The sequence below is a fragment of the Protomyctophum parallelum genome (assembly GCF_964188405.1).
Source record: "Protomyctophum parallelum genome assembly, chromosome: 17".
Lineage (NCBI taxonomy): Eukaryota > Metazoa > Chordata > Actinopteri > Myctophiformes > Myctophidae > Protomyctophum > Protomyctophum parallelum.
In genome coordinates this window covers 29,590,152-29,613,128 of record NC_139719.1, presented here as the reverse complement: position 1 = coordinate 29,613,128, position 22,977 = coordinate 29,590,152, and the positions used below count along the sequence as shown (strand labels likewise).

Genomic DNA, 22,977 nt, shown 5'->3' with positions numbered 1-22,977 from the left:
GTATGTCAATGGTTTAGTGACATAGTCAGGAGTAAGTCGATCAGTAAGTACATTTACTACTAAGGTTTAATCCTATTTAATTAAATTTTATCATATTATGTTGTAACTGACAACTGATAAGAAATATATAATTTATAGTTTTGGATCAGTTTTAAATTTTTCCTGAAAACCTTAAAAAATGTCTTAGGCCATTAGTTTAAGAACGTGACAACATTATTGTTTACAATTTGCTTCCTATTGCAACATAATCCGCACACATGCATTAAATGTTCCCTGTTACGCCATGCACATCCCCCTAAAACCCTGCAGTGTCCTAGCCTAATCAAAAAAGTCAATCAAAGAACAAGATTCCTTTACAGGATCTCCTCACTGGTCAACAAAAACATCTTGAAGACCTTAACAGGAGCCCTCGTACAAGGTTTCTTTGACTATGCATCCACCTCTTGGTACCACAGCACCTCAAAGGCCCTTAAAACAAAACTCCAGACCTCCCAAAACAAACTGGTCAGGCTCCTACTTGGCCTCACCCCCCGAACCCACCTCACCCCTGCCCACTTTGACAGGCTGGGATGGCTTAGGGTCGACGACAGAGTACAGCATCTTGCAATGGGTCTGGTCCACAAGATTCGATACACCACCAAGATACCCATGTACCTGTCTAAATACTTCCTTAATGTAAACGAAGTCCACACCCACAACACCAGAGGGAGTGCAACAAACCATGTACAACCCAGATTCGGCACAAACAAGGGTCTAAATTCTTTTCGCTCCTATGCCACCAAAATGTGGAACGCCCTACCAACAGTCATTAAGACATGTGAATCCCTTGACTCCTTCAAAACCGCTCTCAAAGGGCACCTACGGATGGCTGCAATTAGAAACTGGCCTCTGTAAAATCTGAATCCCCCCACCACCCTCCCCCCCATTTCCCCTCACTGTATATGTATCTTTTCCCTTTTTCCTTCCTATATGATGAATTCCTGTTCTGTTTTTAAGCTACATAGAAGTGTCTATTTGTATGTCTCTAAATGTTTTGATGAATTGAACAATGTGGACCCTGTTGTAAACAAGTGTAATGCTTAATTGGGTCATCGACTCACAGTTAACAGTCTTTGTATTGAGTTTGTGCTTGAAATGTACTGTAATTCTGCAAACTGTTAATAAATATTTCAATCAATCAATCAAAAGCCTGGCCAATAAGCCAGACTCAAATCACACTGTCGTGCCGGCAGGCAATGTTTTTTTGCCAACGGCTGATTCGGTCTGGCTTATTAGCCAGGCTAGCAGTGTCCCGCCTTCTGTCATGGCTGTCCGACATCAAGAACTGGATGCAAGTCCCAGACTTTTTCTGTTCTCTCCACTGAGAACTTGGGTTACTTACTTGGCACATTATCCTTCAATGTCACTCATGCAGGCCGTAACCACGATTTTCAATTCCAATCCCTCATTCAACCATTGTAATTTTTGTATTGTCATTCGTGTGGAAAAAGGAAAATCAATAAATACATTGTTGAAAAAACAAGTAACAATTGTTGTGTAATCTTGCTATGTTCAGTTGAGGAATATTGCCAAAATCAAGTCCTTCCTGTAAATTGCAGACCATGAAAAACGAATTAAATCTTTTATTGATTCACACAGACTACTGCAACTCGATCCCACCCTTAGCAAAAAAACGTTTTATCCCGTCTACAACTATCAGATCTCTCTCACAAGATTGTTAACAAAATAAGAAGCTTGACCATATCACTCTTAGATTGACTAGTTAGCTATTATCAATTATATAGTTTGTACTAAGTGTAACGGAACCCGGGATGGTGAAACTTTTATTGTGAAGGGCTTCCTGCCATGTTGGGTCTCACAGACCTTTATTTCACTTGTTTCCTGTCTAAACTTCAGAAGCACATCAAAGGGCACGGATTAGGCTGATCAAGTTCACCTGTGGTGCTGCTGATGCCCATCATGGTACTGCAGATGGCAACAGTTAAAACAGGACAACTTTATGGAACAAATGGATGCCATGCAATGAAGCACACGCCACTTTAGCACCCAGCTGGAAAGGGGACAAGGTGAATCTTTTTAATGTTTATTTGGTCTGAGGTTCTTATTCTTGTGATTTATTGTTGTAGTTTTCATATTGCATTTTATGTGGTAGTTTAAGCTATGTAATGTAGGCCTGTGGGTTATGATGCAATTATGGTTTATTGGAACTTAATTGTTATGCTGATATTGGATGATGAATAGATGTTATGTTATGCTGTTATATTTGTCTGATTTATGATGCATTTTATGTCCTTGTTTTTGGCAGTTCTACGTTGATTACAAATAAAGCAACTTCAAAATCATCAGTTCAGTCTTCAACCTTTCATGGCCAGCTGGGTCCGCTACATAGTATGGATACATAGTGGTACTTACTATGGTAGTTACATGTTATGTTATCTATATGGTACTTACCAGGCCTGTAATTTAATCGGTTTAGGGACACGGTCACTTGGCCTTTGGTGTAGTCAATTTATACACGGCAAAACTATCAGCTAAATAAATACATTTTAAAATTCAGAATTTCAACAATACACTGATGTCTAGAAAATTATTAACAGAAAAGCAAAGGGGAAACTGAAATCAGCTGGCACACTGGGTCAGTGTGGACTGGGCATCTGTGGCCTTATGGGCATAGGCCAAAACGAGGGGCAGTGTGTACCCTCTGAAAAACACTAGACTGCACCACTGAGCACTAGGGATGAGACATTTTGGCTACTGAAATCAATTAGAAATCAAAGGGAAATTACACGCATAACAAGCAGCTGCGGTATCTTGGCTTCAATATAGCAATTTTTTTTAACAAGACTCTGTTTTGACGCTTTTTTAGGCTCCATTTAAATCTGGTGCAGTGCTTGTGGTTCATGAAAGCACAAAATAAAAGTGTATGTTGTCATAATTTAGTAATCATCTAACTATTGTAGGCATGTGTAGCCTATAAGAATATAGGCTAAGCTACAGCTACAACATAAATATACATTGTATTTCGGACTTTCGGTAACTTCTGTCTATCAATCTGTGTCGACGCAGGGTGCCTGCCTACCTCGTATTGGCTATTGGCCTTACTCATAAAGAATTCCTGGCTCCGCGCCTGCTTACAACATCGAGGACAAAACAAACAGACAAAACAAACATTAAAATTTGTTTTGTTTGTAGATCTGTTCAAGCCAGCTGTTACTTTGGGCTCGTTTATCTCTGATTGATTAACCGATGCCGATTAATCTAAAAACAACTAGAATCGGCCGATACCGATGTGTTTGCCGATTAATCTCCCATCACTACTGAGCACACACATGTGTGCATGTGTCTGCCTGTGTTTGTTGGGGAAGGGAAGAGAATGAGAGAGGGAAAAGAAAGCTATACAAGATAGTTAGCTAACCATGTCAATTGTCTCGCTGACCTGTATTGACCCACACTCACAAGCATGCAGTCATGCACGCCACGTACGCATGCACGGCACACGCACACATACTCACACACAGAGTGCCTAGGCCCTAGGGTATTGTTAATCTTTACTGCTGAGCCCTGCAGCAGTTAGCAGCTGGTCTTAATTACATGTAGAAGGTGAATGTTAGATCAGAGACGAAGCTGTCTCTCAGAGGACACGCACATGCACGCACGCACGCGCACACACGCACAGGCATGCAGATACACAAGTATGCAGACACAGGAGCACGACATAGGCTACACGTGTGCAAACACATGGACATGTGCGCGCACACACACACACACACACACACACACACACACACACACACACACACACACACACACACACACACTCATCTACCCTACTGCTCACATTCATGTAGTCAGTTCAAGCACTCCGTGTACCACATGTACGCTGCAGTATGTCCGTTGTTCGACACAGCGTGTCAAACTTCAAAGTGTATGCTGCCAACACGGGCTCCTTCCATAGAGCTTGCTGAGGGAGTACTCCGTAATGTAAAGTGTGTTGGCAAACACGTAGGGGGGGAAGTTTAGTCCAATTGAGAACAGTCCTGTTTTTAGGTCAGTTTAAAATTTGGATCAGGAATCGTGACCTTTCTCTATGTCAAATCTAGGGGGAACAAGGTCAGAGCTCATCCGTCTGGTGTTGTGACCTCTCACTCTAACTACAAGTAGTTTGACAAGTAATGGGCACTTTTTCGTGGCTGTTTTAGATCCTTTTAGCATGATCACGTTTTAACAAACGTTTATTACATTTTGGGCCTTGTTCCTGGAAGGAAATTCAGACCTGACTAAAATTGACATCATTCTTTCAAAGAATGTTTAAAAAAAGATTACAGCTGAAGCTCTCACCAGTAGCTGTTCCTGTTTCAAGTTTTATCTTTTTATCTTCAAGTGTGTTTTATCTTTAAAATGTCACCTAGTCTCATGTGAGTAATATCGGTAGTCTGTGTTTCATGTGGTTTTGCTTTGTATTGTACTGTCCTGAGTGTCCTCTATAAGCAAGTCATCTTAAGTTTTATGCAGTTCTTGCTTGTAAAAGAGACTTTCATCTCATACTGGTTATAGGTGTGTGCGCGTGCGCGCGCGTGTGTGTACATATGTTTGTGTCTGTGTGTGTGTGTGTGTGTGTGTCAGTGTGTGTGTGTGTGTGTGTGTCGCACGTGCATGCGTGCACACACACTGATCTGTTTTACATTTTGAATGTGCCCTTGGGGATGTTCTCATCTCAGATCTATGTCCCTCCATAGATTTCGTCTGCTCTATTGACCTGGTTGAGCTTTTATGTCTTTAGTTGCTTATTTCGGACCCTGGTCTTGGAATGACCTACAGTCCAGACTCAAACTGGCTGCTGTGATTCCCCTAGTGAGCTTTAAAAGGATTGCCATGGGCACACTTCCCATACATTGCTCCTGCTTTAACGTATAGCAAATGTCTGCTTGCTTTTTAGTCTACTAGCAATTTCCGTTGCTTAGTTTTTATTTATTAGTCGCGTTCCTGTTCTCCCTTTGAGCTTCTTCGGTAGTGGGTACTGTATTTATGAGCATTGTATGTCTGTCCTGTTTTTTTTGTTGTGTATTTTTTGTTACTGGCAGAGCTGTGTCACTTATTTTGCCTCTTGTCTTGGCCAGTTCACACTTGTAAAAGAGACTTCAGTCTCAATGTGGTTTTTACTGGTTAAATAAAGGTTTAAAAAAAAAGTTGTCAGAACAGGAGACCACAGGATTATGACACAGTCAAGCAAACATGACCCCAGCCACCCTGTCCCATGCACGGATTGATCAAATATGGCTGTGTGCGTGTGCGTGTGTGCATGCGCGTTTGTGTCCGTGTCGCAAGAGAGCAGTGGGTTGCTATTTTCACTCTTTCGCAGTTTGAAAGAAAGAAAAGGATTATAGGAGAGATGGTGGAAGAGAGTGAATGAGGCAAGGAGTGCGAAGAAGGGGAAAAAGAAAATCTAGAAAGAGAGAGAGTGAGAGAGAGATAGAATAACCACCAGTCAATGACATGTCACCTTACTAACCTCAACCTTCTCACTGTGGTCTGAATAACCATAGAGTCAATGACCTGTCACCTTACTAACCTCAACCTTCTCACTGTGGTCTGCGAGTGCATGCATGCACGCACACACCTGTCCAACTCTGATCAAAACATGATCCAATTAAAGCAGTCAGCCAGTTGACCCTGTGAGCTAACGTCATTCTGCAAGGAAAAACAATGGCAACGGATTGTTACAATAAAGTTTAATAAGTGGAGATTCCACATGAATAAAATGGTTTGACGTTGTTTCACAGTTAGCACAAGTGTGGAACATCAGCGTGACCCAGCGTGGCGCTGAAACGAGCCCCTGAGTTCTGGCAAGAGACAAATGTTGGCCAGCATGCAGACCCACAGCTCCCTTTAAAACATTCCGTAAACATGGCTACATTTATTAGATGTTTTCATATAAGGACATAACTATATACGCACAATATGGCTCTGCCTTACTCTCTGCTTGTTCACTTTCCACATACAGTACACACGCACACAGAATGAACACAATTGAAGAAACTTCTAGCTACTGCCACCAGTGCCACATACAAAGAAAAAAGATATCTTAGAGAAAAACATGGTCAAGCTGTCAGGCCTGACAATTTATTTTCCATGACAATCATAGTCAATCTGTCAGGCCTGATGATTTATTTTCCATGTAACACCAGATGAGAAGATGCTGCAATGATAATGTTGTATATTTTACACAAAGGTTAAAAGGGCCAATTCCTTCTCATGCATATATTGCCTTACAGTAGCTATATCTTTGAGGACCCCCTGGATCCCCAGGATCAACATATGGAATGTCAGAACAGGTTCTGACATTCTGACATGATCTTAGGGTTTGAGGTCAGATGTAGAGTTGCTGGCCAATATTGATGACATCAGGGATCTCCATATAATGGCTTAATTGCGACAGCACGTCGCATTTACTATGACATCAGGGATCATCATCCTTATGTCACATGATGTAACGAGACCTGGGCACCATATATGGGGGGCTTTCCCATGTATGGGGATTTTGAGTGATACACTGAATGACAGACGATAAATGTACGATTTCATAGAAAATGTTTAAGAACCACTGGTTTATAAACATCATTAGGAAACAAGCTTAAACATATCAGCTCCCCTATCACATTTAAGTCCTCGCTGAATGGCTGAAGCAGTTGGATTTAACTTAAACTTAAACCGCAGGATACATCCTACCCATATCTCTGCTCTCAAAGAGCACCTATGGACGTCTGCAATTCGAAACTGGCCCCCGTGAAAAGAAATATAGTCTGAGTTCCCCCCATCCCTTTTTCCCCATACTATACATGTTTTTTTTTGCCTTTTTTACTTTCCTTATGATAATTTCCTGTTTTTATAGAAGTATATATTTGTACATCTCTAAATGTTGAATGAATTGAAATTGCTGGACCCTGTTGTAAACAAGTGTGAGTGCTTAATCATGGTGCGTTCAGACTCCAGAGTAATAGTTTTTGTATTGACCTGTGCTTTCATTTGAAATGTACCCATTCTACATACTGTGAAATAAAGAATTCAATCAATATCTTTTGTTTCGATTTCCCCAGTCCTGTTTAATTGTAATGTTTTTATCTTTACTATTATAAAAAAATTATTGTACATTGAATGCTGTATCTTTATACTATTGTTTATCCTCCTGCCTTTTGTGTCATGTACCCATGTGTGCACATAGTCTGTACATATAAACATTGTCAAAGAAAGCCCAAATGAGCACGAAGGCCTGACTCACACGGTCACAACAGATTGTTGTATAGCTGATGCATGAGACTTATTGACTGATGCAAGCTCGCAATTAATTTCCAATGGGAGTCACATGGTTTGACACAACATTTTTGTTGTATGAGGGGGAGGGGGGCAGTCGAAAGCCGAAAGCCTTACAACACAAATGTTGTGTCAAACCATGTGACTGAAAATCTTTAAGAATACAAATCTTCTTTTGTGGGGTCCCTGACACAAAATATTTTCAGATGTGGGTCCGCAGCCAAATACATATCAATCTGGGGGCCCTTGACATGTTTGTGAAATTCCACTTTGAGCCACAATACTGCTGAGTCCATACTGATATACTATAGGAATACTAGGAAAGATCGAATTATTCTTCTCCAAAAATGAATGGTCGTCTTTTCAGTGGCTGGTTCTGATACATTGTCTGCCAGTAGGACTATACTCTTAGAGAAAATAAACATTTTGTACAGTAATATACGGATAGGTTCAAGAAGGTAGTGTTACTGTAGATCGATTATGAATGCAGTTATAATAACAACCACTCTGCTCACAAATCCAATAAACACCACTTTACACTGAAATAAATTGGTATACTGTATGGATTATCATAATATGCCAAAGGTTAACAGAAAATCATCACAGTAAACAGTAAAGGGAGCAAACTTTTGGAACTCTTTGCCTACGGTTCTAAAACTAGAGACGGATGGCTACGTGTTCTACAGAGGACTCAAACTATATGGTTGAAATCAAATCAACATGTATAGCTTCTGACTGGTTACTAGAGTGATTATGTTTACTTTTGTATTGGAGATTATGTAATGGGTATTGTAATTTTGCTGTAAATATTGTTAGAATGTATAATGTTTTGTATTTGATTGGGTGTTTTTTAAACTATAGTGTCACTGTATTTTTTTTTAGAAAAGTCTCCTGTGGACAAGTGGTGAAAACCAGCACATGTGCTAACACACTGTAAACGATGCATCTACAATTTGTACAATTGTGCAATGAGCAATGTAATTGTTATGTCCATATCAAATAAATAAACATAAACAGATTTGTGATTCAGTATTCCTTTATGGTATTGACAATACATGTGAACAACAATATAATCCATACAAACAATAATTTTGCAATACAGAGACATTTGAAATGTCACATACTGCATACAGGTATAGTAGCCTAACAATAATAGAGGCTGCTGTTATCAAAATCATCATTATATTCTGCCATGGACATGGTCATGTGTAATGAAAAATAAAAGCCAATGGGGAAAAAAGCCAATGCAAAAATATCCAGTGTCCCATTGAAGCAATAACTTATTGGATAATTAGACACTAAGGAGGACATTTGTTTTTTTGTTTGTTCTATGCTGCAAATGGCCTGGTAATTCATTGCTTGACATAACGCTAGCTAAATTTCACACTATACTGATTTAGTTTTATCGTACAATGTAAAAAAACCACTGTTGTCTGCATCACTGGATAAACACTGACATTGGCTACTACTGTGAACATTTGCAGCAACACAATATATCTTTATACTTTTCTCACTTAGTCTCACAAGTTTTTTATTATTATTCCCCTTAAAGAATTAATCTCATTCATGTGGGTAACGATGACACGTTACTGTAATGTCCACAGTTGAGTTGTGACAGCTTGTATGGGAGTCAGAACATGCATTACATAATTGGACGCACATACAGACAAGCGCACATGCCTGCACACTGGCATTCACTGGTATGTATACGCAAGTCTGCTCCGATGTGCAGGTTTTCTTGGATGCATGAGCATGCACACACGCAAGTACTATGTAAACACACAGAACACCCCCCCCCCCCCCCATACACTTTAGCCCCTTTTAGATGTCGTTTGGCTGCGGGGTGAGCACAGAGCAAATGAGCCATCCTTGAGTCAACTGCTCTTTGTGTGTGTGTGAGTGTGTGTGTCTGTGCGCGTGTGCGTGTGTGTGTGTGTGTGTGTGTGTGTGTGAGAGAGAGAGAGAGAGAGAGAGAGAGGTTGTACCCTGGAGTTGTCTTTGTATTGGCACAGCAGAGACAGGGTATTCAACATTATCATGTTTACATGCCACCTGTCCGCACCTCATCAGTCTTGTTTTTCTTTGTGTGCTTCATTTAATCTGTTCCAGGAAAACATCCAGCAGCTATGGTTGCGATAGAGCAGCAAAACGTCCCATTTGTCTAAAACCACAAGTGTTATCCTTACTCAGCGAGTCAGAGTCCAGGAGATAACAAAGCCTCTGGTCTCGGTGAAGTAGTCCTTCAGCTGGAGAGAGAGGGAGAGTGTTGTCCAGAGACTAATTAAAATATCCCATTTGAAAAAGGAAAGTTTATTTTAATTTCTCTTTATCCTTCATGGCTTCTTTTTTTTAATCTTTAATATAAATCCTGTGTCTGCTTATTCTGGATGGGATTCCCACTTCGTTAAGCAGCACATCTCCTAATGAGCAACCTCCAGGCTTGAGAGATACAGAGAGCATCCTAATTCAAAAAGCACTTATCCCATTCCCCAAGGGGGTATATATATATATTTTTTTAGTGGCACAGCTCTGTCCGTATGAGCACGGAATACACTCAGCTGATTGACTGAGATCTGTCCGTACAGCACGGAAAGCGCTCAGCTGATTGGCTGAGCACAGAATGTGATGTATGATGATGTATGACGACAAGAGCGCCACTCACACAAGTGTCATTTAGTTTTTTTACTCACTTCACACAGCCTTCCATGGAAAAAGGACATTAGATTCTTCTTGTCTCTCTCTACGCCGTCGCCACCACACTGACATCCCTGCCATCTGCATCTGTCAGGTTGTATCGCTCTGTCACGGCAGCGTTGCCGTGATGATCTACGTTGGCAGAGGGCTTGGCAGGGCATAGCAAAGTGCGGAAGTAGCATCTGAAGGTGTCAGAGAAGCAGGCGTAGAGGATGGGGTTAGCACAGCTCCAGGAGTACGACAGCAGAACCACAAACTCAAAAGCCTGGGCGAAGGTCGCGACGAGGTCAGTCGCGAACACAGAGTAGAAGTTGAAGGTGTAGAAGGGAATCCAGCACACACCAAACACCACCACCACTGCTACCACCATCTTGGTGACCTGCTTCTCCAGACGGTGACTCTCCTGGCTGGGACTGGTGCCGCTGGCCCCCACCTGCCGGTAGCGCTGTTACAGATTACAAAGTTTAAGTTGACGATGATTTGTCATACGAATTCTTACAATTATATTTCTTTAATCTGTCTTTTCGGCTTCGTAATAAAAAATTGCACAGGGCAGATATGACAAATAACTAGCTGATCTACAAGCTTACAACACGCGTTGTTTCTCTCAAATAACCCGCGGTTATCTCAAATAACTGATTAGACGATGTAATAGTGATATGCCTACCTGGCGGAGCCGCTGGGAGCGCATGGTGGACACCAGAGACGCGTAGGAGGCAATCATCAACGTGAACGGCAGCAGGAAGCCCAGCACGAACGTGTAGCTGATGAACGCCAGCCACCAGAGCCCCGGGTCAGAGCCCAGGGGCGGGGTCAGCGTGCAGCACCCGTGGTGGACAGAGAAGTGGAGTGCCATGGGGAGGACGGGCGCCAGCGAGAACAGCCAGAGGACAGCAGACACCACCTTGGCTCTGCGGGGTGTGCGCCAGTGGGCAAAGCGCAACGGGTCCACCAGGGCCATGTAGCGGTCCACGCTCATCACAGTGAGACAGAACACGCTGGTGAACTGGTTGATGCCGTCCAGGACCATGACCAGCTTGCAGACCAGCTCACCAAACTCCCACTGGTTGCGGAAGTTCTGGATGGCGATGAAGGGGAGGCTCACCATGAACAGCCCGTCGGCCAGCGCCAAGTTGAAGATGTACACTGTGGTGGCGGACGCCATCTTGTCCAACTTCAGGATGGCGACGATCACCAGGATGTTCCCGGTCAAGCCCAACGTGCACACGGCCAGATAGAAGATCGCCATGGTGATGCTGAAGACATCCAGGTGGTCTGGAGCTGCCGGAGCTACAGACATGCTGTAGTTATCCAAGTCGTGATCCAAGTAGTTCATTTTAATTTAAAAGTATTTAAAAACTAACAAGGGAGGGAAAAGACCTGAAAGGCGATAGAGGCAAAGATTATTTTCCTGTTCCTGTGAAAAGGTGAAAAGGGAACTTATATTGGAAAAAGCGTAGACTACTCTGACACTAAAAATGTATCCAGGAAGAGAGGATAAACAGACCAAACAACCCTAGCCTAGAAGAAAACTGAGGAATCATCACCCCTCCAGATTCAGAATCAGACCAACTTCAAAGTCCCTCTTCCTCACCATACAGCCCCTGTTTTCCCCTCACTCTTCTTAAAAGTTGATGCCTGTGATGTTCTGTTGAGCAGCATGCCGACTCCGGCTGACTCCTGTGCACACACACACACACACACACACACAGACACACACACACACACACACAAACAGCAGAACTGAAAATGAGCTGGACGGGTGGTCGGTAGGTCGGATGGACGCCTGCCTGAGCGCTCTCTCTCCCTGGGAGTCCTTTTATATCCCCACAAACATCTTTAGGAGTGCGTCTGCTGGATGGTGTGCAAGTGTGGACATTCCCTCATGTCAGGCTCCAGACAGTGTGAAAAGCTCCAGCTTGGCTCTCCACCCCCCCACACACCCAGTATACACACCCACACACACTCCCTTCAATGGCTCTTCACTCCCTGGGCTGTTTCCAAGGTAGTGCCTGGCCCCATCTGCTACAATACTTTTGTTTTCATAACTCCCTACTCTTCTACAAAGTCTCTCTCTCTCTCTCTCTCTCTCTCTCGCTCTCTCTTTTTGGGGAGGGAGTGGGGGGGGGGGCAAACTCTGAGCACACAAAAAGTCAGTAATATAATTCAGAAAGTGAAACTTTCATAATTATATTCTATGCACATGGTTGGTCAACCCAAATCAGAACAGCTTGTTGCATTGTTTAGAGAGGGAGACAGTTCAAGTCACACAGAAGAGATGGGAGATGGGAGAGAGAAGGCTTTTCTCTTTCGAAATAAAAGGCCCCAGATGAGTGATGACCATCGTCCTGTTCTCTCTCCGACACACATTGCTGGAATACCCCGGGACATCCCTCAGAATGCCCACACTGCACACAAATACACACACCCCTGCGCAAACTTCCCTAATACACACAATGCACAGCACACCAACACACATTGCCTCAGTAGTCAGTATACACAGATTCATCGTCCCCCATGCAAGGAGTTTTTGACGGTATCCATGGAACAATAAAATTACACATCCCTAGATGTTTCCTACACTAGGCGTTCAGCCTTGTCCTCGGATTAATGTCTCACGTTTCTACTGTATCTCTGGCGACTAGGGCCTATATACTCATGGACTACTGGAATTTCCAATGGCATCTTCAATAATAGAGACCCGACCAGGCTGTTCCTCATGGACCTACCTGCAGATTATACCAGTGTCAGTCCATACATATATTACTTTATAATAGGAGGACCCTCAGTAATGTTAGGAATGCTGTGGATGCTGTGCTACAGAATAAACGCTTTGGCTCTGCCTCTTATCAGTTAATTTAATGTTTCTGAGAATCAGCTAGTGTTGTTTTTATATGTTTCCTATGGCCGGGCAACACTGGGGACGGAACAGATGTGTATGCAGCTAGTTGGCTGCACCGACAATTCGTCCATCCCGTGGGGAGTTCTATATTTACAGTTTTTGAGTGGTGCAACCACTCCAAGGAACAGCAATGTCCGTCCTAACCTATGTGACTATGTTTAGAGTACCAGTACGGGCAAAAGTGGCGCTGTTGTGCCAGAGACAGAGAGAGAGAGGCAGGGGGAGAGGGGAGTTGCACCACTCAGTTCACACAGGTGTGATCAATTTTTTCCTCTGAAGGCAAGGCGAAGGGCTGAGGAAAAATAGAACACTTGAGAAAAAATAAAAAATAAATGATTCACATGCTGAGCTATAACAACCTACACACCGCAGTCGGGTTCCATTGATTATAGTGGCAGGCTGGCAGCATACCGTTGCGGAGACAATTCCGTATTCAGTATTCAGCTAATACGCTAATGTTACTGCCACCGAATTAGTTACATTTGTGCCAGACTATATGAGTGACTATCGTAAATGATACAGAGCCACCTTCCCAACACTATAGCTGAGACAGTTTGTTTATTTTTGGACCACAATGCTTATCTGAGACGATTTTAAGATGACCCAATGTTATTCCCCAGAGAGAAACACTTCCGTGACCCAGGAGATGAACGATCGAGTGACGTGACGACTTTGGTACTTTAGGACTACTGTACTGTATATACTCACCTGTGTACACTTCAGATTCTGCTCACTCACTGCCATAATTATCCAAGTTAGTTTGTAGATCAGCTTGAAAAGGTTTGGTGTAGAGGGAATACAAGAAAGGGACCCTGTCAACAAAGTATACTAGGGTTTGTGTGGTTAAATAAAGTTCTTTGATTGTGTGTGGTTTCAGCTGAGGTTTAATTTTATGAGCGAACCTAAGAAGGGAGGCCCTATCAGTTCTGATGATCAGTTGAAAGGTCAGGGATCAAGATACTTAGGAATTACCGTGGAGGACAGTCAGTGGGGTCAGAAAGCAGACCACAAATTCTGGAAATTGGGCAGGAGAGGAAAATTCCCAAAAGACATCACTTATCCCAAACCCTGCCCCCTTTCCCTTGTCAAAACACAGCATGGACCACTCATTCGCACGCACACACACACACACACACACACACACACACACACACACACACACACACACACACACACACACACACACACACACACACACACACACACACACAAAGGCTGTCCCCAAACATTCAAGGTTCGAATGTTCGCTCGTTAGGGTTGGCACTCGAATCTTAATTAATGGGCTTGAACCATTCGTTTTTTTTTTATTAATTTTAATTTAAAAAAAATATATATTTATTATTATTATTATTATTATTTTTTTTCCTTTTTTATTAACTTGAAAATATATCTCGGCGAGAATGCGATGTGAACGTGTAAAAAAAACAAGTTTCTAGTGCATTCCTGTCAGAAGTTATGATTTTTTTAAGAAATCTCTCCTTGTTCTGCTGTGCACATTCATTTGGTGATTGGAGACTGACGCATCTCTCTCTCTCTCTCTCACACACACACACACACACACACACACACACACACAAACACACGCCAGCATGATCGCTGATAGGGGGAACTGTACTTACCAGTAGCAGCCATAATATATTAGCATATGCTCTCTAGCATGATAGCATCACAAAAGGAGTGAACTCTGATCATTGTTAAGCAAAACTGTCACGGAGGATCTGCTTTTTCCCTGTGCCCACTTCTTCTGAAGCCGCATTCATATACACAGGTGGAACAAATTAACGAGGAACAGCTAACGAGCAACGCGCAGATCAGCTGTTTTCGTGGTGTGTGTGTGTTGTGAGAGACGAGAGAGATTTATAAAGAGCGGGGGAGACACGCTGATATCTCAATGGTTATTTTTTTAATTAATTAGAAAAGTGTGTGTGTGTGTGTGTGTGTGTGTGTGTGTGTGTGTGAATTGAATTGAATTGAATTGAATTGAATTGAATTGAATTGAATTGAATTGAATTGAATTGAATTGAAAATTGAATTGTGTGTGTTGGAAGGGACGAGAGAAGAGCGGGGGAGACGCGCTGTGCGCTCTGATCGAGACGGTTATTTTTGAATTAATTAAAAACAAATGGTCCGAATGTTCACTTGGAAATTCCTGCCGAAGTTCGAGTCCTAAAATAAGGGCTAGGGTACAGCCTTAACACACACACACACACACACACACACACACACACACACACACACACACACACACACACACACACACACACACACACACACACACACACACACACACACACACACAATGTAGCAGTCACACTTAGTACAGACTTGTACAGTACTAGAATTTCGCAGAGTTACTTTGCCGCGCACTATGGGAAGAAGGAAATGCGATCTGTCTAATCGTAGTAGTTAGGTACAAACCAAGTAGTTTCTAAGAACAATGTTAATGTAACTAAGACATTCGCTGAGCGACCTATATTTTAAATGCAGAGGTTTAGAAGAAATAAGCGAAATGGTGAGGCGACTATAGGTAAGGTTTCTCTGCGGAGTGCGGAGATCCATAGGGGAGATCACATTACAGCAGCCAAAGAGGGAGGGGCTGAGAGCTTTATGGGCACATCTTTTCATTGGCTAGTGGCACATCTTTTCATTGGCTATGCGCACATCTTTTCATTGGCTATGCGCACATCTTTTTCGCACGTGACAACTTTAGACTTGTTAATATAGATGCATGCAGTTGTGCAGCCGCACACGCACGCACGCATGCATGCATTCTGGTTTACACAGGCATATCACACACCTATAAATCCTGCAGTTTCATTACATTTTTGGCCTGCATTTTCTCAAGGGACTTTCACACAACTAAATTAGTAATTGCAGTGTTGCTTCAATGACTTCTAAATGGCTTACACAGAGGAAAATGGACTTGCACATCAATATTGTGTGTTTTAGGTCCCACCTGCAGCACAGTTTATGCATGTTTGGCTTTACTACATTTATTGCGACTGTAGGTCGCAACTCGCAAACTACTATGAAAACCTGCAAAACCTGCCAGTGACTCCGTCACGCCACCATATATGGCCGCCGGTCCGTCACGACTCGTGACACGCTCCATATATGAAGATCACGACACTGACCTCATCAAACCCTGGATAGCCATACATGGAGAAGACTTGATCATCACCTAGATCTGCATATATGGAGCCGGCCAACAACTCTACATCTGACCTCAAACCTCAAACCCTTTGATCTCCATAAATGGAGCTGACCTGTTCTGACATTTCATATGTTGATCTGACCTCATCAAACTCTGTACATTCTAGACACGCTCCATATATGGCCAGACCTCATCAAACCCTTTACACTCAAGACTGCACTGCCCCCGCTGCCAATCTCCCTATATGGAGCTGACCTGTTCTGACATTCCATATGCTCAGCGACGGCTCCAGAAAATTGTGAATGGGGGTGCTATGGGGGGGCTGGCTATTTTGAGGGGGGGCTAATTAATCTTGGGTTACATAGAAGTCAGTCAATTGGGCTTGTTTTGAGGGGGGGCTTAGAGGGGGCTAAGGGCCGATTCATACTCCTATTTTACCGCTGTTTCGGCAAATTCGGCTCGTCAGAAAATTTCAGTAGCACCGAAGAGCCGACTTTAGGACGGTACCCGCCCCCCGAACCTCAAATTGTAGTCTCTACAGCGCAGAACCGACTTTTATTCGGCTCTAAAATAGGAGTATGAATCGGCCCTAAGCCTCCACCAGAGGGGGCTAAAGCCCCCCCTATGTTGATCTGACCTCATCAAACGCTGTAAACTCAAGACACGCTCCATATATGGCCAGTACAGAATTCATTCCATATTTTGATCTGACCCCCCCATGCAAAAGTGCCAGCGCCCCCCCAGCAGTCTGCTGTCACCAGGGCGGACCGGGGTCACTTCTCGACCTCAGGTCGTCTTACTGGTTACGGTATGGTAACTTTATAATAGTTCATTCACAGCTAGTTAATTAGTTATTAATATGACTTATGTGTACTAAATGTTTGTTAATAGTTGGTTATGGATAACGATTCCTCATATATAGATCACTCACAAGTCACAAATGGTAGTTAACGAGTTATAAAAAAACACTGGACACAGGAATAGAGTGAATGCAGCAAAGCAGCAGCCCCATGCCTATACTGCCATTCTGTAATAAAGTATTCAATCAGTCAATGTCTGGCCTTGAATGGTGCATCGAGTTACGTTATGATAATAGTCTTCTGATTGTGTTTTGCCTAATCTCTGTATACAGATTCTGCTGACAGCAGAAACACTTTTTCTTTTACCGAATGGGTTCCCACTTCCCAGATTATTTTTATTATTATTATTTTTACCAACTGACTGCAAGTTAAGCCAAGTTAAGGCACTTCATTAAACGTTTAAAACACATTTGGACATTGGACATATAAGTCTAGGCATGATTTAAATAACCTTGACAGATACAGTAGGCTATGTCAATTCCTTATGTACCGATTTGAACCGATTTAACAGCTGCAGCTTTGTGTAGTGTGCAGTTTTTAGCATCATGCATTCTTCTTTCTGTGGTTTTCTGGTCCAGGCAGATTCCAGATCCCACTCCAGTGGCCAACGCACTGGAGTGATTGGCCAATCGGCTCAGGGAAGGGGCGGGGATTATGACTGTCATAGACACGTGTACAGGGAAGTAGGAACTGGAAGTAAATAACGACTGGACTTCTTTAGGTGCCTGTGGAGAAGTAAGTAACCCAGCTACCGTCTAATAAAGAGAAAACACGGGACAAAATAGTATTTAAACTCATGCATGTTCTGTGATCTTCGTAATGTTATACAGCTGTGTCTTAACGACTTTGAAGATAACGTTGGAGGAGGGAATTGTGTAGTACAAGTTGAGCTTGTGGCAGTTGATATAGTTATAGCAGCCTTTACTGACAGACACTCATTCATTACCAATAATTAAATACAGTTACCTGTGTACTTTGACCAGGTCCAAGACATATTATGTTTTAATTGATTCCGACATTTGTGTATTGTGTATATAATAATCGATAAACTAAGTCTGTCCAATTAAAGCTGTGCGTGCGACACATGGTACCCCTTTTACTGTGGCTGTTTTGACTGTTCTAGTACTGTAATTGCCATAGCACAATTATTACTATTATAATTATTATTAAAGCCACCTCAAAAGTACTCGTTTTATTCCTGTGAAAGCATAATGTCAGTGAACAATTAACTCATACTATACCCCTTAATAAATAACTTAGCATTCACTGTGTAGTGTGACACTACACAGTGAATGCTAAGTTATTTATTAAGTGCTATAGCTGTTGTACAAGTTGTACTTGTACTAACAGGTTGTGCTACATAACTGCAAATTACATGAGTATCAAGTTCTTAATCACACAGGATATGGCACCGTTGGCACACACCTAGTTTGTGGCTTAACTCAATGGGTGTGTACTGTGCATACGTGTACATTTAGGAAAGCCAAGGTGCTTCATGTCTCATTTTTACATGCCATCATATTATTATTATTATTGCTCTAGCCACAAATAGACAAGTGAACTTTGAAGATTATTGGTATTCAGAATGTGTCCTATCTGTCTGTGTTTATGTTATCTGATTTATCTCTGCATGTTTTTTGTATGTCTGTCTAAATGCCTTTTATATCTGTGTGTGTATAGATGTATACATGTATATGCAGTAGAGAATAATTAATAAGTGCTTGCACACTGAGGTCTCCATGCTTTATTGCACCAAAAAAGCTGTGATGTTTCGAAAGGTTACCGCTTTTTATCTTATCCTTTTTTGCAAATGTATGCAGGGTAGGAATTGAATGAATGCCTTTGCCCCTCTCTGTTTGGCCTTCATCATTGTGCAGGAGAGGAAAATTCCCAATAGACAACCTTCTATAGATAGTACAGGACGTGAACCGTTTGTGGTCAGAGAAGGACACATACAACTGAACCCTTACAATAGTGTAGATTGACAAAAGAGGAGAAAAGGGGATGATGAAAAATAGTTGCATCTAAAGTAATCTGCCTAGTGCAAAGGTCTACAGCAGGGGTGTCGAACTCAACTTGGGGCGAGGGCCGCATTGGTCAAAAGGTCACTTGATGGGGGCCACAACCAGTTGCACACGCACACTCGATGTCTCAGTCAGTCACTGCTATAATCTATCTATCTATCTGTCTATGTATGCTCAGACCCAGCCAGCCAGCCAGCCACACACACACACACATAGTGCGCCTCAGACCCAGCCAGCCACACACATAGCTCCGTAAGGGAGTGGTTGCACCACTCAAAATCTTCACAAAACTGAAGAGGCTACTGGAGATTGGAGAACCTGATTTGGACATGATCTGATGCAGGACAATGTCACTATGACAGAAAGAGAAGATGGGTCTGGCCACATTCATTCACCCCATAATCTCAGTGGAAATTGGGGAATATGTTGACAATAGTCGACAGCTCTGCCGATTAATAATCAATTCATTGAACCCACCCCCCATATTAATCAATATCAGATACAACTTATAAGATTTTATATTATGCACATGCCATGGTCACATAACCATTATATGTTGAGTGTATGCTTTGATGGTTACAGTTTTATAATCAGTTTTGATGAGTAAACCTTTTTGGAGATCTCAGTTCTCATTGTATGCTAGTTACTGCCATTCAGGATGGAAAATGAAATCCATTTGGATTTGGGGAGAAGTAGTTTCATAAGGGGCTGGTATGAAGTACTTGATATAAAGAGAACATGTTCAGTTCACTAGTCTACACTCTACTCTACACCTGCCTTCATTTCATCTGATTGTCTGTCTGGCAGGCACTTAACAAGCGATCGTTAACTGTGTCTGTTAGAGAGAGGGGCAGAGAAGAGTGGCTTTGCTCAACTTGATTTATACTTATATTCTCCACTCTGATGAAGGTACATGTTCGATATATCATGCAGCAAAAAAAACAAAAAAAAAGCGGCCCGCGGATCACCAGTTTGACACCCCTGGCACTCTACAGCATTTGTCAAATAATATTAGAAAGAGGCAAACAAAAATAGTCTTTGCGAAGCGAGCTTGTAGATCTGCTATTTTCACAATGTGGAACCGAGTCAAACTAAATGTAATGCCTCAACTTCTACCAGTCCAAGTGCTTGCAGGGGGAGGTACTTGCCCATTGGGCAAGTACAGGTCATGTTCTACTTGCCCAAAAAGTAAATAGTCCATAATACAATTATAGGTCAAAAATTAATTACGGTTCAATCACTTATTTAATTTTCTTCTGGGGCTGTGCAATACAAATATGTTAATTATCTACATAGCTATGAAGAATATGACTATGCGTTCACACTTGTTATTTTATATTTTTTTGTGTAGCAACAGTGAAAACAGCATATTATAGGTAAACATATTATTTTACATTCCACACACCACAAGACAGAGCGCTCTGGCCACGTTCATGTGTTTCGCCAGATATCTCGTGTTTATAGACGGTTGCGTCTCCTCTCAAACGAGCACTTTCCCGGTCGGGCAACTTGAAACCACACAGTATGTGACGCCATATTCAGAACATACACGCACACACGGTTGGGCCAACAATTACAGGACATAGGTCATACAGAATTACAATTAAATCCTTTTCACTGTCAATTTGATTATTACTAACTCTGAGTATGGACTTTTGAAGTCCATTTCAGGAGTTTGTACAAATACTGGTAATTTGTAAATATCAAGCATTTATTTATAGTACACGCATGTATTCTCATCCCTTAAACTCAACAAATTATTTTAGTGGACTTAATATCATTGTTTTATTGGATGGCCTTGTTGATCCCCCCTCCCCCCCCCAAACAAAGAAAACAAAAAAAAGATCCAGAGTCTCCAGACCTGCATGTATGTCTTTTTTATGTGTCACTGTGTCTTGGTGAATCTTTCTCTCTTGTGTGTGGCGTGTCTCTGAAGTCTGAATGTCTATATGTGTGCTCCCTTCCAGGTGAGGCACCATGCTGCCAGGCTACAGCCCAGTGACCCAGGCCCTTTTGGGAACTCTCTTTACTTGGGGCCTGACCGCTGCTGGGGCTGCCCTGGTTTTCATATTCAACAGTCGACAGGTAACTGGATGGGCCGGGGTGTCACACAAGACTTAAGTCTCTAGGCATGCAATGATCTCAAAATGATTCGAAAACATGTAATGCATTTCAGTTTGCTATTCATTCATGGTGCCACCGATTTCAGGTTCACCTGTGCGATAACTAAACGGTACATTAGAAACCTTTGCTAAGTAGGAAACGTGAATGTCTGAGTAATCAGAACAAAATACACTTACACAGAAAATACATGTACACAAGATAACACCATTAAATTGACCTTGAAAAAAACTTTCCCCCCTCTTTCCCTCTTGTGTACCTCTCTGCTCTTTATCAGAAGCGCATTTTGGATGGAAGTTTGGGGTTTGCAGCTGGGGTGAGTTTTTTTTGTTGATTGATTGAAATATTTATTATCAGTTTGTAGAATTACAGTACATTTCAAGCACAAACTCAATACAAAGACTGTCAACTGTCAGTGGACGACCCAATTAAGCATTACGCTTGTTTACAACAGGGTCCACTTTGTTCAATTCATCAAATCATTTAGAGACGTACAAATAGACACTTCTATATAGTTAAAGAACAGAACAGGAATTAATCATAAAGGAAGCAAAAAGGGAAAAGAAACATATACAGTGAGGGGAAAGGGTGGGGGGGGGGGGGGGGGGGTCAGATTTTACAGGTGCCAGTTTCGAAATGCGGCCGTCCGTAGGTGCCCTTTGAGAGCGGTTTTGAAGGAGTCAAGGGATTCACATGTCTTAATAGGGCGTTCCAAATTTTGGTGGCATAGGAGCGAAAATAATTTAGTCCCTTGTTTGTGCCGAATCTGGGTTGTACATGGTTTGTTGTACTCCCTCTGGTGTTGTGGGTGTCGACTTCGTTTACATTAAGGAAGTATCTAGACAGGTACATGGGTATCTTGGTGGTGTATCGAATCTTGTGGACCAGACCCATTGCAAGATGCTGTACTCTGTCAGCGACCCTAAGCCATCCCAGCCTGTCAAAGTGGGCAGGGGTGAGGTGGGTTCGGGTGGTGAGGCCAAGTAGGAGCCTGACCAGTTTGTTTTGGGAGGTCTGGAGCCTTGTTTTAAGGGCCTTTGAGGTGCTGTGGTACCAAGAGGTGCATGCATAGTCAAAGAAACCTTGTACGAGGGCTCCTGTTAAGGTCTTCAAGGTGTTTTTGTTGACCAGTGAGGAGATCCTGTAATAATAATAATAATAATAAATAATACAACTTTATTTGTATAGCACCTTTCATGACATGAAATGCAGCTCAAAGTGCTTTACAGAACAATGGAGAATAAAAGAAAAGCAAGGCAACGACATTACAAAAACAAGCAGTAATGCATGAATAACAAAAAATTAAAAATAAAAGATCAATTAAAAGCAATGTTGTAGAAGTGGGTCTTGAGCTGAGCTTTAAAAATGTCTACAGAGGCTGCCTGACGAAGGTACAGTGGGAGCTTGTTCCATGCCGACGGCCCGTAGAAGCAAAAAGCTGCTTCCCTGTATTTTTTAGTTGCCATTTTTTAGGCAAAGCGAGCAGGCCAGCAGTGGAAGACCTTAGGGGTCGGTTTGGGACATATTTAGGCAGGCAGTCATGTAGGTAGGAAGGTGCGAGACCATTGAGAGCTTTATAGACGTAAAATAATTTTAAAATCAATCCTAAAAACAACCGGAAGCCAGTGCAGTGATGCCAAAACTGGAGTAATATGTTCTCTCATCTTAGTTCTAGTTAAAACTCTGGCTGCTGCATTTTGGACAAGTTGTAATCTGTCAGTTGTTTTCTTAGGCAGTCCTGAAAAAAGTGCATTGCAGTAATCAAGCCGAGAAAAAACAAAGGCGTGGATTAGCGTTTTTGCATCGTCCAAGGACAAATAGGCTCTGATTCGTGCAATATTTCTAAGGTGAAAAAAGGCAATCTTGGTAACATGATTAATGTGTGAATTAAAATTCAATTCAGAATCAATAATA

General features: G+C 42.2%; 2 protein-coding genes across 2 annotated transcripts in view; one reads left to right on the top strand and one right to left on the bottom strand.

Moving 5' to 3' along the window:
• Nucleotides 1-8,931: 8,931 nt before the first annotated feature.
• LOC310874207 (somatostatin receptor type 5) lies at nucleotides 8,932-11,452 on the bottom strand. Its single transcript, XM_083786915.1, has 3 exons — nucleotides 10,670-11,452; nucleotides 9,999-10,447; nucleotides 8,932-9,554 (listed from the first exon to the last, which is right to left on the bottom strand). Exons 1-2 carry the CDS (start codon nucleotides 11,336-11,338, stop codon nucleotides 10,049-10,051), a joined length of 1,068 nt encoding a protein of 355 aa, XP_083643041.1. The 5' UTR covers nucleotides 11,339-11,452; the 3' UTR covers nucleotides 8,932-9,554; nucleotides 9,999-10,048.
• A 6,144-nt stretch (nucleotides 11,453-17,596) lies between these two features.
• The window catches only part of slc39a11 (solute carrier family 39, member 11), a 75,070-nt gene continuing 69,689 nt past the window's right edge, over nucleotides 17,597-22,977 (top strand). The window contains exons 1-3 of the mRNA XM_083788212.1: nucleotides 17,597-17,653; nucleotides 20,910-21,027; nucleotides 21,341-21,379. Coding sequence (XP_083644338.1) covers nucleotides 20,920-21,027; nucleotides 21,341-21,379 — 147 coding nt within the window. The 5' untranslated portion in view covers nucleotides 17,597-17,653; nucleotides 20,910-20,919. The remainder of the gene's footprint in view (nucleotides 17,654-20,909; nucleotides 21,028-21,340; nucleotides 21,380-22,977) is intronic.

What these genes read in the sequence shown, in the direction of transcription:
- LOC310874207 (XM_083786915.1), bottom strand. Translation starts at nt 11,338, where the DNA reads ATGAACTACTTGGATCACGACTTGGATAACTACAGCATGTCTGTAGCT. An exon ending in GCTCCCAGCGGCTCCGCCAG is followed by an intron (nt 10,448 to 10,669) that starts GTAGGCATATCA and finishes AATCTGTAACAG; the next exon opens with CGCTACCGGCAGGTGGGGGC.